Here is a 14,500-nt window from a genome sequence, read left to right on the forward strand (position 1 = left end):
TGGTCTCACTCATTAGTAGAGAACCTTGCTAGAGGGGGTAGTTAGTGTAGGAGATGATTTGCTTATTCCTGTGTTCTGTTCTCTGCCCAAGGACCACTTTCGTAACACCCCAGTCCATTCTTTACACTTTCTCCCAGATATGTTCTCTGTTTTTCATAATGATTTTCCTCTATTTATCTCAAACTGATATTCTGATTACTCTTTAGGGGCATTTTCTTTAGTTTTTGGTTCACCATGGTCACTACATTTTGAAATTCAGTAATTACACTTTTCATCTGAAAGCTGATTATAGATTGTCCCATTTTCATAGATCCAATATGCTCCCAAATTATTACCATAATTAGAAATTTTCAAAACATTCCTTGTACTTTTTGTAGTAAATCTGTTTCATAGAATGTTTTCTCTGATATTTCAGATTTTACATTTTATACTATGAAATTATCATAGGATCAGTGATTATTCTCTTGATTCTTCCTTATTGGGTGTATTAGTTGGCTTAGAATGTCACGGTGCGGTAAAAAACAACAAGTTCATTTCTCTCTCATATGCAGCCAGGAATTCTAAGTGGGTGGTGGGTCTGCATCACACATGCAGGCTCAAGAAAATCTGCTGTCTTCAACGTGAATTTCCAGGATCCCTCTGGTCATTGGGGTTCTAGCCAGTGGAGAAGGAAAAAGTGCATGGAAGAGGTACCTCCCCTCTCCTAAAGGGCCTGGGTCCATAAATGTACCCAGGTGAGCTTTGGCCCACCTTCAAGTGGAGTTAATTCAGTCAAATGGCCACCTCTAGGGAAATGGGGTCTAGCTTTTTGTCCAGCTATGATTCTGCACTGTGACAAATGGCGAGAGTGGATTTTGGTGGCAGCTGGAGCTCTGTACCATCTGGATGAATTGAGGGAGAGGGCTTCTAGGTTGTGCAGTTTTGACATTTAGATGGGTTCTGATAGAGATTATGTCATTCCTGAGCCAAATCTTCTCCCAAAAAAAGAAAGTGTAGATTTTTTATAGTTGTAATTGGCCAGATCAAAGGTTTGTGAGGATAATAGAAAGAAAATGGACAGAGATAGCTACCTGATAATCAGCTTCTCTACTGTGTTAAAAAGATTTTTTCCTGAAATGTTAGTTTTTTCATTCCCTAGTTTGCTGGGGCACTTTCTCCTTTCACAGCAGCTGATATACTGGTCTTCATCAGGCCCCAGCCACCACAGCCCCCTCTGCTTTAGTTAGCAAGCTGTGTGAGCCAGCTGGGGTGGGGGAGCACTGAGACTGCCACTCTGTGCTGGCCCTGAGCGTGACCAGTAGGATCTCCTGCCCACCTACTGCCCTCCTACCCATGCTCTCCTCAGGCAGGTCCTGCCAGCATGAGCTCAGGGTGTTGGTGTGAACCTGCATGGTTTGATTAAGTTACTTCCCAACCGACTTTCCCCAGCCTGTGGTGCTTCCGGTTATCTGGCCTGCCCTTCACTTTGGCCTTTTCTTCATGATAGAGCTGGTAGAATTTCTTTGACATTTCTTGTATGATTAATGAACCTTCTCTGCTTTCCAGGGCCAGTATAGGTCTTACCCCTGTTTTTATATCCCTTTGGCCATTTGCAGTAGAAATTTGGCATTCATCTATTCCCGTATTTCTTGTTTATGAATATTCAATGAGATCGATACTATGTCAGGTGTTGTGCTTAGCTCTGGAGATGCAGTGGTGAGAACAAATAAATATAGCTGCTGTCTTTTTGACGTTTGCTGGAGAGCAGAGAGAGCGCCTGAGGAAAGACAGGTGCGAACCAAGTAATGACAGAGAAATGTAAATCACAACTCTGCAGAGTGCCCCAAGAACTGACGACAGGGTCATCTTCCCAGGCAGTGGGTCAGGGAAGGTATACAGAAGGAGGGGGACTTTGGTGGAACTGAAGGATGAGTAGTAGAGTTTTTTAGGGGAAGGTGAGAAAGGAGGGCCTTCCAAGCCAGGAAGTCCCAAGCATGTGTCCTTCGGTGAGAAGAAGTGGGGATGCTGGAATAGAGGTGGGATTGTGGCACAGTCATATTTGCAGTTTGCATAATCACCCAGGCTGCAGGCTTCGGTGTGAGGAGCTGCTTGGAGAGGAGCAGTGGTAGATGGGTGTCTAGACTCAGTAGGAGGTGGTTGTGGTCATCAAGGTGACAGATTATTGTGACTTGAATGAAGATGGGGATGGTGAAATGGTAAAGGTGATAGTCAAAACCATTAGCGTGAGCTCTGTCTTTATGGATTTCATGAGTTCAAAGGGAGCTGAATTTCTTTTTACCATCAAATCGTTAAATTTGTTCTTCCTTTTTTTCTTGAACTTTTTAAGCAAGACAAGCAATATGCTTCTTGTTCTAAACCCAACAAATGAAAAGAGCATTATTACATATGCCTGTGTCTAAAATATAGTGTGTTTTATGATGTTTAATTTACATTTTTATATGAATGAATGACTATCAGCTCTTCTCCCAAGGCTTCGACTCCTTGATGAGACTAGTTATAGTCAGGACTATCTCTAGCAACCTCTATTTTAAGGGTAACAAGTAAGGTGAGGGTGTGTCCCATGTCTCTATAGACCTATGTTAGACATTATTAATTGATCATAGTGCTCTTTTCTTGCCAAGTCCAGATGTCATCTCAGAATGCTTCTCCCAAAGCCCTTGAGGCAGCCTATACCAGTAACACTCTACCTGAAATCTGCTTGCTTTTCCCTCTATTTTAACAGTGAGTAGAAACCCACAAAGAAGCTGCTGATGCTGAATCCTCTATACTTCCCCTGTGAAAACGGCAGTGACCCTATGATGTCTAAATTTATCTTTCTCTTGTACTTTAAAATTGGCCTCTGTAAAGTTAGAGACAGTCCACCAGATTACCCTCACTTCTGACACCAGCTACTACAGCGTTCAGGAGTCCCCAAGACCACTCTCAGGTTTGATAGTTTGCTAGAAGGACTCACAGAATTCACTAAAAGCTGCTAAGCTCACTTATGGTTTATTACAACAAAAGGATACACATTAAGATTAGCCAAGGGAAGAGGTGCATGGGACAGAGTTCGGGAGTGTTCCATTGCAGAGCTTCCCATTGTCCTCTCCTGATGGAGTTGTAGACAGCATTAACTCCTCCTGGTGATGATGTGTGGCAACATCAGCACCGAGTGGAATGTTACTCATCAAAGAAGCTCACCTGAGTTGTGGTATCCAGAGTTTTTAGCAGGGCTTGATCCGTAGATGTGGTTGACCACCCACGTGGCCTACCTGAGCCTTCAGCCCCTCCAGAGGTAGAGCTGATACTGTGTGACCCAAAGCCCGCACTATAAATCAGTGTGGCTCAGAGCCCCTAAGTAATCAGACACTAACAGAGGTCATTCCCAGGTCTTAGAGATCACCTCCCAGTAGCTGAGGACAAAGGCTAGACCTCTGTTTGGACAAGTTGAAATTCATGACTACACAGCCTCTTGGGCTCATCCTCAGTTTAGCGATAGTGTAATGATCTGATGTCATCAAAAACATTTGCTTTTAGAAATTATTTTGCAGGAGAGAGATGAAATATAAAAACTGAACCTAATCGTGGACATTCTCTGGAAGATGGTTAGGGAGGGTGGTGGTTAGATGAGGACAATGGGTTTCTGGGGTCTGGCTACCTCTGTTCACATCCCAGCTCTACCTGTACTAACTCGTTAAGTGACTGTAGCCCGTTATTTTACCCTTCTCTGCCTCAGTTTCCTAGTTCATAAATGAGAATAATAATAATACCTACCTTGTGTTATTATGAGAACTAAATGAGATAATACATATTAAGAGCAAAAGAATGCATGGCATTCAACAAATACCAGATACTGTTTTTATATTTATCGTAGGAAAAATTTATCAATCTCTTTTAAATAATTTTCCTTGAGAAAATTCTTTGGAGTTTTTCCCTAAATTTTTTTCTATTAATTTTTATACCATTGTATCTCTTAAGCGCTAGTGAAAATATGAGGTAACTATCTTTCCTGAGAAATCACATTTCTGTTTTGCGGAGCGAGCTCTGAGTTAGAGAGGTGAGAAGTGCCCCTTAGGGCAGATGCGTTCTGATGAGTCTGCTGCAGATCTTTGTTGCAAATTGTGGGTAGATTTAAAGGCTAAAAAAAGATGTGTTGCTTTCCCAAGTCACTACTGAGAAAATCTAGAAGGAGAAAATAAGTTAAATCTTGAGTCAGTAATTTTGGACTCAAGTGCCAAGCCCCGGTGTGTTCACTCACCTCTTTCGAACATCGGGCCCCTTGGAGACTGTCTGTTTGCAAGCATCACCTTGCCAGAGCTAAAACACAGTCTGCCTGCCTGGGGAGGGACTAATTGGCCTTTTGGAAACTGTTTAAAACTGAATGAAACACAGGCGCTTTCTCCGATGGTGGTAGAGCCTGGAGTTCTTGCCAGCCGCTAATTGTTCTTTAGGCTTTCCTGTGAAGGCGGCTGAACTTGAGAGTTGGCTTTTGGTCTTGCCATCTGTGAACTGCCGCTTGTCCACATGTGGTGTATATTAAGATTGTTTTTGCTGGGAGCATCAGTATCGGAATGTGTTCAAATTTAAATGTGATGCCCTTGTTTTCTTCTACTCTCGCAGGTTAGGCATTCCTTACTCTTGGGTTCCCAAGGACAGTGGGAGCCAACTGTATGAGTACCTGGCTGATAGAGCTTTAAAAAAACTGTTAGCTTCTAGGCTGGGCACTCCAGCCTGTGTCCTTAGATGTGGCTTACTTACAGGATAGTTACATACAGATAGAAGAGACATTGTAAATGCTTCCTAATTGAATGCTTTTTCCCCCATAGCTTATTTCCAGTGATGCTGATGGAGCCATCCAAAGGGCTGGAAGATTCAGAGTGGAAAATGGCTCTTCAGATGAGGTAAGGAAGCCTCCCCACTTCCTGTAATGCCACCAAGCACATGATTATAGTGCCTGGGATATAGCAGTGAAAGAGTTCTGGAAGAGGTAAATAGAGCTTTTCAGAGCTTTGCTTGAAGCAAATGGAAGGGAAATGTCAGTATTCTGGCATGGAAGATGCTATTCATAGGATGACACATACCCTTTAAAAGATCTATGTTAAAACCAGGTAGACACAGGAAGTTGTTCTGCCAGCGGTGGCACCAAAGACAATTCTGCCACCCTCTGTGAATGGCCCCGAGTCCCAGTACTTCCTCTGCCAGGCTGATCAGCTTGGCACAGCCATCCGAGCAGTGCCAGGGTCCAGGAGGGAGATGCCAAAAATTACTGCAATGACAAAATGTCACCAGGAAAAGAGGCTGGTACTGCCTACTGCTCCTTGGGCCACGCCCACTTTCTGGGCTCTCTGGGTCCTCCTTGCTGCAGGCCACAGGGACTCATCTTGCTTTTTTTTTTTTTTTTTTTTTGCCACTACTCTCTCTATCTCACGGGGTTTACCCTTTCAACTGCAGAGTATGGCAAAAACTCCCCAGCCTTTTTCTTCTTTGCTGCCTTTTTGCACGGTGGCTCATCATAGCTCTAGCTCCCTGACCCTGACCCTGGGCAAGGACCCCAGCCACCCTGAGCCTCAGTTTTTTTCATCTGTAAATTAGAAACTGTCTCAAGATTATTGCAAGAATTCAGCGAGCTGTGTTTGTAAAACTCCTAGCACTATGCCTGGCACATAGTAAGCTTCAAGTGCTAGTTATGATGCTATTGATGGTTATTGTTATTGTCATCACTGCCACATTGCCAGTTTTCTCCTGACCACCTCCTAATGCAAATTCTCAGTAAAGAGCTATGAATTTAACTTGAAAGCTCATGACATTTGGGAAGTGATTGCTCATTTTTACCCTTGGCCTTAGCCATATACATTTACCTGACCCTTGCCATTGACATGTTAGCCAAATGGAGGCTGAATACCCCTGAATAGGTACCCACATACTTCTTGTTCAGAATGATGTTAGCTGACCCACATAGAAGAAGGAACTCATGGAGAATTTTGCTTCTGAACCTTAGAAACAGCCCTCTCCAAATGGCCTGGCCCCTGGGACTAGATAGCCTCACGTCCACAAGCTCAGGCAGCCAAGGGTTCTCAGTAGCTAAGCCAGGCACAGAGGCATTGAGTTGTTGCTCTCCAGTGCTTGGAAAGCTAGTGGCCACCATGCTGAGTTTCTACTTTGAGAGCCCATGGAGGCTGTATACCTTGAGACATCTTTCTGCTACCAAAATTTTGCAGAACTTCAGCCCAGCCTGAAATGGACAAACCAAACTGGACTTTGCCACCCTATGTAAGCACAACTCTGGCCCCTGCCGCATCCAGTGTCTGGAGGAAATACACACCTCCCAGGAAAGACATCAATGGGGCCTTCATGTGATCCTTAATCACCATACACTTGGCAGTCAAACACTGCTCACCTGGCTCTGCCATACACCAGAGGATAGGTTCTGGGACCCAGTCAGGGGTTAAAAATAACCTGTGCTTGGGTCATGATCAGGAGTGGCTTAAGAGTCAGACTTCCCAGGGTTCAAATCATGGCCCTACAACTCACCAGCAATGTGGCCTTGGGCAATTCAGTCGACATCTTGGGAACAATTTGGGGGAGTTACTGATTTCACAAGTCATTGCAGTCTGTTGTGTTCAAAACACAGTCCTGTCTCAAATTGCTTCTCTGGAAATATAATATCAAGGATCGAATACCGTTTTAGGTTTTATTTCCACCAAAACTACTGAGCATGATGCTCCATTGGAGCACCTTGGCTGTTTTGTATTGGTGGTCTTCAATTAAAAGTTTCTGGCCAATGGTACTTTCTAGCCTGATAAAAGACCTTATGGGCACTTGACTTCCAGAGGGAAAAAACAGCTGGCTTGCTCTGAATTAGTTAAAGCAGTTAGTGCAGTAAAGGACTCACTATATATAGTTGCTTAAAAATTTCAAACCTCTGAACAAACCAAATTGCAAATTTTGTTTTGGGGTTATTTGTCCTTTTATTATTCAATTGTAAGAGTTTTTTATATAGTCTGGATAATTAGACACTTATCAGATATATGATTGGCAAAAGTTTTCTCCCATTCTGTGGGTTATCTTTGCACTTTCTTGGTTGTGTCCTTTGAAGCACAAAAGCTTTAAGATTAGATCATGTCTAGTTTGTCTATTTTTTTCTTTCATTGCCTGCACTTCCGTTGTCATGTCTGAGAAATCATTACCTAATCCGAGGTTGCTTTGTCACTTTTTATAGTTTACTGTTCCCTTGAGACAATGTCAAATTTGTCTTTTATTTCTTTAAACATAGTGTAATGGTTTTATCATCTGCGACCGAGAATTCCAATATGCGAAGTTTTTGTGGCTGTTGTTTAATTGTTTTCCTCTGGCCTGTGCTCCTCATGTAATGTGCTTCTTTGTGTGCTAGGCTGCCTGATTGTGTGCTATTTGTTGTTCCTAAAAATTACTTTTTAGGAATAATATGAGGCCTAAGATGAGTTGCTTTTTGGTAGGGAGGACTTATGTTTGCTTTTGCCAGATACCTTTAAACCAAATACCCAGCTTGAGACCTTTTAAACTACCAAAGTGCTGCAGATTACAGCTACAGATTTATGTGAAAGCCAGCTTGTGGTCACCACACCTCAGAGACATTCCCTGCTCAGCTCTTCTTGGTGCTGTGACAACTTCCTTGTAGTTTTTGGTGGTGGAGGTGGTTTCTTCTGATTCCCTCTTCCTTGAGTGTGCAGCCCTTTGGGATCCTAGCATAATGTGGGGCAGGGCTCCTATTGGACTTGCCTACCCCAGTGGGTCTTGGGATTTGACTCTTTGTCCCCCACGAGGTCACCAAAACCCAAATTCAATTTTGCTGGGATTGACAAACATCCTCAAGCCAAAATGGGCTTTCACAGGTTCCCACTTGCCTTTCAGTTTTAGTTGGCAATTCCTACTATCTGGTAAGCACTGTAGTGCTTTTTTCCCACCCCTCCCCCCTCCAAGATGGAGTCTTGCTCTGTCACCCAGGCTGGAGTGCAGTGACACTATCTCGGCTCACTGCAACCTCCGCCTCCTGGGTTCAAGCAATTCTCCTGCCTCAGCCTCCCAAGTAGCTGGGATTACAGGTGTGTGCCACCATGCCTGGCTAATTTTTGTATTTTTAGTAGAGACGGGATTTCACCATGTTGGCTAGGCTGGTCTCGAACTCCTGACCTCATGATCCGCCAGCCTGGGCCTCCGAACGTGCTGGGATTACAGGCATGAGCCACTGTGCCCAGCCTTCAGTGCTTTTAAGGAGATGATTTTAATATTTTTCTAGTACTTTTAGTTTTTTCAGTGGGAGGGTTGATCTGAATAACCTAGCCTGCCATTACCAAAAACATAAGTTATATTGGGAGTGCTTTTCATATAACATGACAAAACATTCATTCAACTGGCATTCATAGGGTCATTTCCTAGTGCCAGTCAGGCTGAGCCCTGGATGTAGGATTGAATAAGCCTGCTGAGGTCCCTGCTCCTAGGGGCCTACAGATGGCAGGGAGAGCCATCAGTAAACAATACAAACACATAGAAGGATTGCAAATTTTGGTAACTACTGTGGCAAAAACAGAGGACCATGGTGCAAAGAAACAGGAAGAGCCCTATTTAAGATGGGGTCATCAGAAAGCCCTTACCAGAGACAGCCAGTGAGGCCGAGCCTCTGAGCAGTGCTTCCCAGACTGTCCATCTTTTTAATTTCCGGCCAGTTGCAGGAAATTAAATATGTGGTCCTACTCTGCATAACTAGTACACAGAACCCACCTTATGCAACTCATCAAGGAATTGGATATCATCCAGATTGGTCTGGACTGTTTCATGAGATGAATCCACTGAGCATGTACTTATATGCCACAGGCATGTCAGAACACTGTAAAGGTTTCTTGTACACCTTGTCATGGGCTAGTAAACAGTTTGCAGATTGGCATCCATCAGAATGGACCATACTTTCCTGTCTTAGAGTTCATCTGGGCCAATCCCCTTCCCAATGCATGAGTTCCTGCATCAGCTTTGCCAGCAGTTAGCCGATCTGTTCCTGCTTGAGTATATCTCCAGTAATGGGAAACTTGATACCTCCTTGATAGGACTTTTTTCCTCCTGACACCAATCAATTCTGACACCAACTGAGTGTCCTACAATTCAATTCTCACACCAACTACCTGGAGTTAGCGTCAGACTCCACAGGTTTAAGGGCTCAGTCCCACAAGACTGTCCTCATTTCAGAAGCCAGTCACAAGCATTGGGTCCCCAGGTTACCTACATTCCACATTTCTGACCAACTTGGCTACAAAGTCAGGTAGCCATTACCACAGCCTCTTCCTCAGCTTCCATAATTCCCTAAAATCACTCACAGAATTCATGGAAGCACTTTTTTTTTTTTTTACTATTACTGATATAAAGCATCAGTCCCCAACCTTTTTGGCACCAGGGACCAGTTTTGTGGAAGACAGTTTTTCCACGGACCAGGCAGTGGGAGATGGTTTCAGGATGATTCAAGCACATTACAGTTATTGTGCACTTTACTTCTATTATTATTATTACATTGTAATATATAATGAAATAATTATACAACTCACCATAACGTAGAATCAGTGGGAGCCCTGAACTTGTTTTCCTGCAACTAGACAGTTCCATCTGGGAGTTATAGGAGACAGTGACAAATCATCAGGCATTGGATTCTCATAAGGAGCACACAACCTAGACCCCTCGCATGTGCATTTCACGATAGGGTTCATGCTCCTGCGAGAATCTAATGCTGCTGATGATCTGACCTCAGGTGATCCGCTCACCTTGGCTTCCCAAAGTGCTGGGATTACAGGCATGAGCCACCACGCCTGGCCAGGTAGGCATGATTAATTAAATCATTGGCCATGGATGACTGCCTCAATCTTCAAACCCTCTCTCACCCTGGAAGTTGGGGTATGGGGCTGAAAGTTCCAAGTTTCTAATCAAGGCTTAGTCTTTCTGGCAGCCACCCCCAATCCTGCAGCTATCTGGGAACCCCCTGAGAGTCCCCTCCTTAGAACAAAAGATGCTCCTGTCACCCTTATCACTCAGGAGCTCTGTGCTAGGAACCAGTAACAAAGACCAAATACATATTCCCATTATACCACACCCCTAAAGCAGTTGATTCCATTTTTCAGAATCTCTTAATTGCTAAAAAGGTCTTTTTATTGAACATAATTCACCTGTCTACTGTATTTTCTTTTTCTTTTTTTCTTTTTTTTTTTGAGACGCAGTCTCCCTCCCTCTGTCACCAGGCTGGAGTGCAGTGGTGCAGTGATGGCTCAATGAAGCCTCGACCTCCATGGCTCAGGTGATCCTCCAACCTCAGCCTCCTGTGCAGCTGGGCCTACAGGCGCAGGCCACCACGCCTAGCTAATATTTGTATTTTTTGTAGAGATGGGGTTTCGCCATGTTGCCCAGGCTGGTCTTAAACTCCTGGGCTCAAGTGATTTGCCTGCCTCAGCCTCCCAAAGTTTTGGGATTTCAGCTGTGAGCCACTGAGCCTAGCCTGTATTTTCTTTTTTTTCTTTTTTAACACAAGGACAATTTTAATCCTACATTTTCCTGTAGTATAACAACATCCATTGCTAGCTATCTATGAATTGAAACTGCATTTGCTAAGAACTGTGAACATTAAGAAACTTTACATGAAGTCACATGTGTCGATATAGGCACATAGACATCTTCTAGCACCAACAGAATACATACATAACACATACCGAATGATCTTGATGGATAAATTTGCTTCACCAGGTAATTCTATTTAGTAAAATTCAGTTAATGCAGAATCCCATTTTTAAAATTTACATCTTTATTACACATTTTTTATTTTTAAAAAGTCATTCCAGATTGTAATTTGCATGGCAATAAACAGTGGCTTCATGGATTCTAAGTTTCTTAAAGCTGTCTATGGCAATTTAAAACACAAGTCTTCTTTTCAATTTGCAGCACCTGACTTAGAGTTTAAATTCATCGAATGTACTCATTAAAGCTGTTCAGTTTCTCTTGTGAGAAAGACATGTTTCAATTGCTATTTCCCAAACTATCTGTTGAGCATGCGTGTGTATTGTTTTTATTTGGTTAGTAGAATTACTCACACAATTTATAGCCGGAATAAAAACCTCTAGCCTCTCTGAATGGCCTTCCACTCAAAACAGTGATGATAATAAATGTCTAAAATGTATCTGGGGTCTGCCCCAACTTGATGTCACCAAACATGTTTCCAAGTTTTTGTTTTTGGTTTTTTGGGGTTTTTTTTGAGACGGAGTCTTGGCTCTTGTTGCCCAGACTGGAGTGCAATGGCGCAATCTCGGCTCACTGCAACCTCTGCCTTCTGGGTTCAAGTGAATCTCCTGCCTCAGCCTCCCAAATAGCTGGGATTACAGGCACCTGCCACCACGCCTGGCTAATTTTTGTATTTTCAGTAGAGACAGGGTTTCACCGTGTGGCCAAGCTGTTCTCAAACTCCTGACGTCAGGTGATCCACCCACTTCGGCCTCCCAAAGCACTAGGATTATCGGCATGAGCCACCATGCCTGGCCTGCTTCCAGGTTTTCTTAGAAAATATGGTTTTTAACTCTATGCATAATACTCTACCACGTGATACACCATCACTTCTTTATTTCCCAGTTGTTCATTTCTATCATTTTATACTTGTAATTTTTTATATTATAAATAATATTGTAATGAACACCTTCATCCATAAGTTTTATGCAAGACTGGTTATTTCTTTAGAATAATATCAAAGAAGTGGCTTAATGGTTCAAACAGTACATGTGGTTTTAAGGCTTTTAATATAATTTACTGAATAATCTCCAGAGTAGCTCAAAAAAGTCCTACTGACAGTATGTTATTATGCCTCCAGAGTCAACTTGCTAACAATGAAGCAAATTCAACCACAAGTGTATTAGATTCTCCCCTATCTCAAGATTATTACATCAAAGAAGCAAGAAGATGTATTACTGGTGAGGAAGCCAAATTCAAATTCTTTAAAAAAAATTACTCAACTTTAGATCTGTAAAATAGTCAACAGAAATGCTTCCCACAAAAAGCCTACAGGGCTTTTCCAAAAATAAAGTTAAAAAGAGAGAAAGAGAAAAGTCAGGCCAGGCACGGTGGCTCACGCCTATAATCCCAGCACTTTAGGAGGCCGAGGCGAGTGGATCACAAGGTCAGGAGACTGAGACCATCCTGGCTAACACGGTGAAACCCCGTCTCTACTAAAAATACAAAAAAATTAGCCGGGTGTGGTGGTGGGCGCCTGTAGACCCAGCTACTCGGGAGGCTGAGGCAGGAGAATGGCATGAACCCAGGAGGCGGAGCTTGCAGTCAGCACCACTGCACTCCAGCCTGGGCAACAGTACGAGACTCCGTCTCAAAAAAAAAAAAAAAGACAGAAAAGTTAGTACCAAATGACCAAAATTTTTTATTTGACTAAATTCTATTCCATGCATAAGCGTGACAGTCTCCCCTGTTTATCTGACTTTCGCAATAAAAAAACAAGCAGCCTTGTACAGAACAGTGAAAATGCCAAGGACGAGGGTAGTCTGCAGTTTTACTGTAGAACATATATATACTTTTTTTTTTTTTTTTTGAGACAGAGTTTCGCTTTTGTCACCCAGGATGGAGTGCAATGGTGCGATCTTGGCTCACTGCAACTTCTGCCTCCCAGGTTCAAGCGATTCTCCCACCTCAGCTTCCTGAGTAACTGGGATTGCAGGCGCCCGGCTAATTTTTTTGTTTTTGTTTTGTTTTGTTTTGTTTTTTTGAGATGGAGTCTCGCTGTGTCGCCTAGGCTGGAGTGCAGTGGTGTGATCTCAGCTCACTGCAAGCTGCGCCTCCCGGGTTCATGCCATTCTCCTGCCTCAGCCTCCCAAGTAGCTGGGACTACAGGCGCCAGCCACCACACCTGGCTAATTTTTGTATTTTTAGTAGAGACTGGTTTCACCATAGCCAGGATGGTCTCGATCTCCTGACCTTGTGATCCGCCCGCCTTGGCGTCCCAAAGTGCTGGGATTACAGGTGTGAGCCACCGCGCCCAGCCAATTGTTTTGTACTTTTAGTAGAGATGGGGTTTCACCATATTGGCTGGGCTGGTATTGAACTCCTGACCTCAGGTGATCCACCTGCGTCGGCCTCCCAAAGTGCTGGGATTACAGGCATGAGCCACCATGTCTGGCCATATATACATTTTTTTTTAAAGGCCTGTCTCCCTTTGGCCATATCAAGATTAAGCTGAGGTCATTAAAAACAGGCAGATTTTCAAAACCGCTTCTTTACTTCTCCAAGATCTTCAATGCTGTCATCATTTACCTCTGGCCAGTTTTCCTGAATAACATCAATTACATCATCTGTAAAGTCTTCCTGAATGATAATTTCTTCCTCTTCTGTTACTGAGGCACCACACAATTTTTGATCAAAAAATCTTTGTGCTTTTTTAAGATCAATTTCAAAAGTTAGAGGCCACACATTCATGTTACATGTTTCTTCTCTGCTCTGGGAATTTTGGCTGTGTAACCTTTTCTGGTACGGCCTTCTTTTCTTTGTTTTATTTGACCCCTTTCACCTCTCTTTTGTATTTTCTTCTCCTCTTCTACCCCTCCTGGTCCTTGACCCTCATTAATTCCAGCTTCATGTTTGGGTGAGTTTTCTTTTTGTTGTTGTTTTTTGAGACGTAGACTGGAGTGCAGTGGCGGGATCTCGGCTCACTGCAACCACCACCTCCCAGGTTCAAGTGATTCTCCTGCCTCAGCCTCCCGAGTAGCTGGGACTACAGGCATGTGCCACCATGCTTGGCTAATTTTTGTGCTGTTAGTAGAGATGGGGTTTCACCATGTTGGCCAGGCTGGTCTTGAACTCCTGACCTCAAGTGATCTGTCTCCCTCGGCCTCCAAAAGTGCTGGGATTACAGGCATGAGCCACCGCGCCCGGCCCTGTTTGGGTAAATTTTCTAAAGTAAGTTTTGCAAATTCATTTGGAAAATTCTTCTCTAACCATTGTCTACATTTAGCAACATTAGGCATATATTTACAGTAGCCTGTTGGTAATGAACAGACTCCACAATAAAGGACTCACAGTGGGTAATCAGCATCTAACTCGGCCCTGTTCCTTAGGTCTCCTTTGCACTTGGCCCCATTGGATTCAGAAATGTCTGCAGCCATTTCACAAACCCAGGTGGTTCCCTCCGCTATTGCCAGTTGAAGCAACACATGGAACTATCGTCTGTATTTTCCACTCAGAGTTTCTGTTTATGTTCTCCATAGCCCCAGACTATAAGTCTGAGCCCTCTTCAGTGTGACATCTGTTGTTTTCCTCCTAAGACACAGGATCAGTTCCATCATTGTCATCCTTATTGCTGTTCCTTGGACACATGTGAGGTTGTTAATGAACCTTTTGGACTGAAGTGCTCAGAACTGAACACAGGGCTCTGGGCATGCTCCACACAGCCACAGAGTGGAGCAGGCTCATCGCCTTCCTTGCTGTAGACACTCTACCTCTTTTTATGGACCCTAATGACTCATTA

At 43.5% G+C, this 14,500-nt stretch overlaps 1 protein-coding gene and 1 pseudogene across 3 annotated transcripts in view; one reads left to right on the forward strand and one right to left on the reverse strand.

The window, feature by feature from the left end:
• Window positions 1–14,500, forward strand: part of GARNL3 (GTPase activating Rap/RanGAP domain like 3) — a 169,055-nt gene that overhangs the window by 63,576 nt on the left and 90,979 nt on the right. For all 3 annotated transcript variants that reach the window (XM_030817844.1, XM_030817843.1, XM_003264159.4), the window contains one exon: window positions 4,806–4,880. In XM_030817844.1, coding sequence (XP_030673704.1) covers window positions 4,806–4,880 — 75 coding nt within the window. The remainder of the gene's footprint in view (window positions 1–4,805; window positions 4,881–14,500) is intronic.
• Window positions 13,215–14,144, reverse strand: LOC105740187 (annotated as a pseudogene).

Source organism: Nomascus leucogenys, chromosome 8 (assembly GCF_006542625.1).
Source record: "Nomascus leucogenys isolate Asia chromosome 8, Asia_NLE_v1, whole genome shotgun sequence".
Taxonomy (NCBI): Eukaryota; Metazoa; Chordata; class Mammalia; order Primates; family Hylobatidae; genus Nomascus; species Nomascus leucogenys.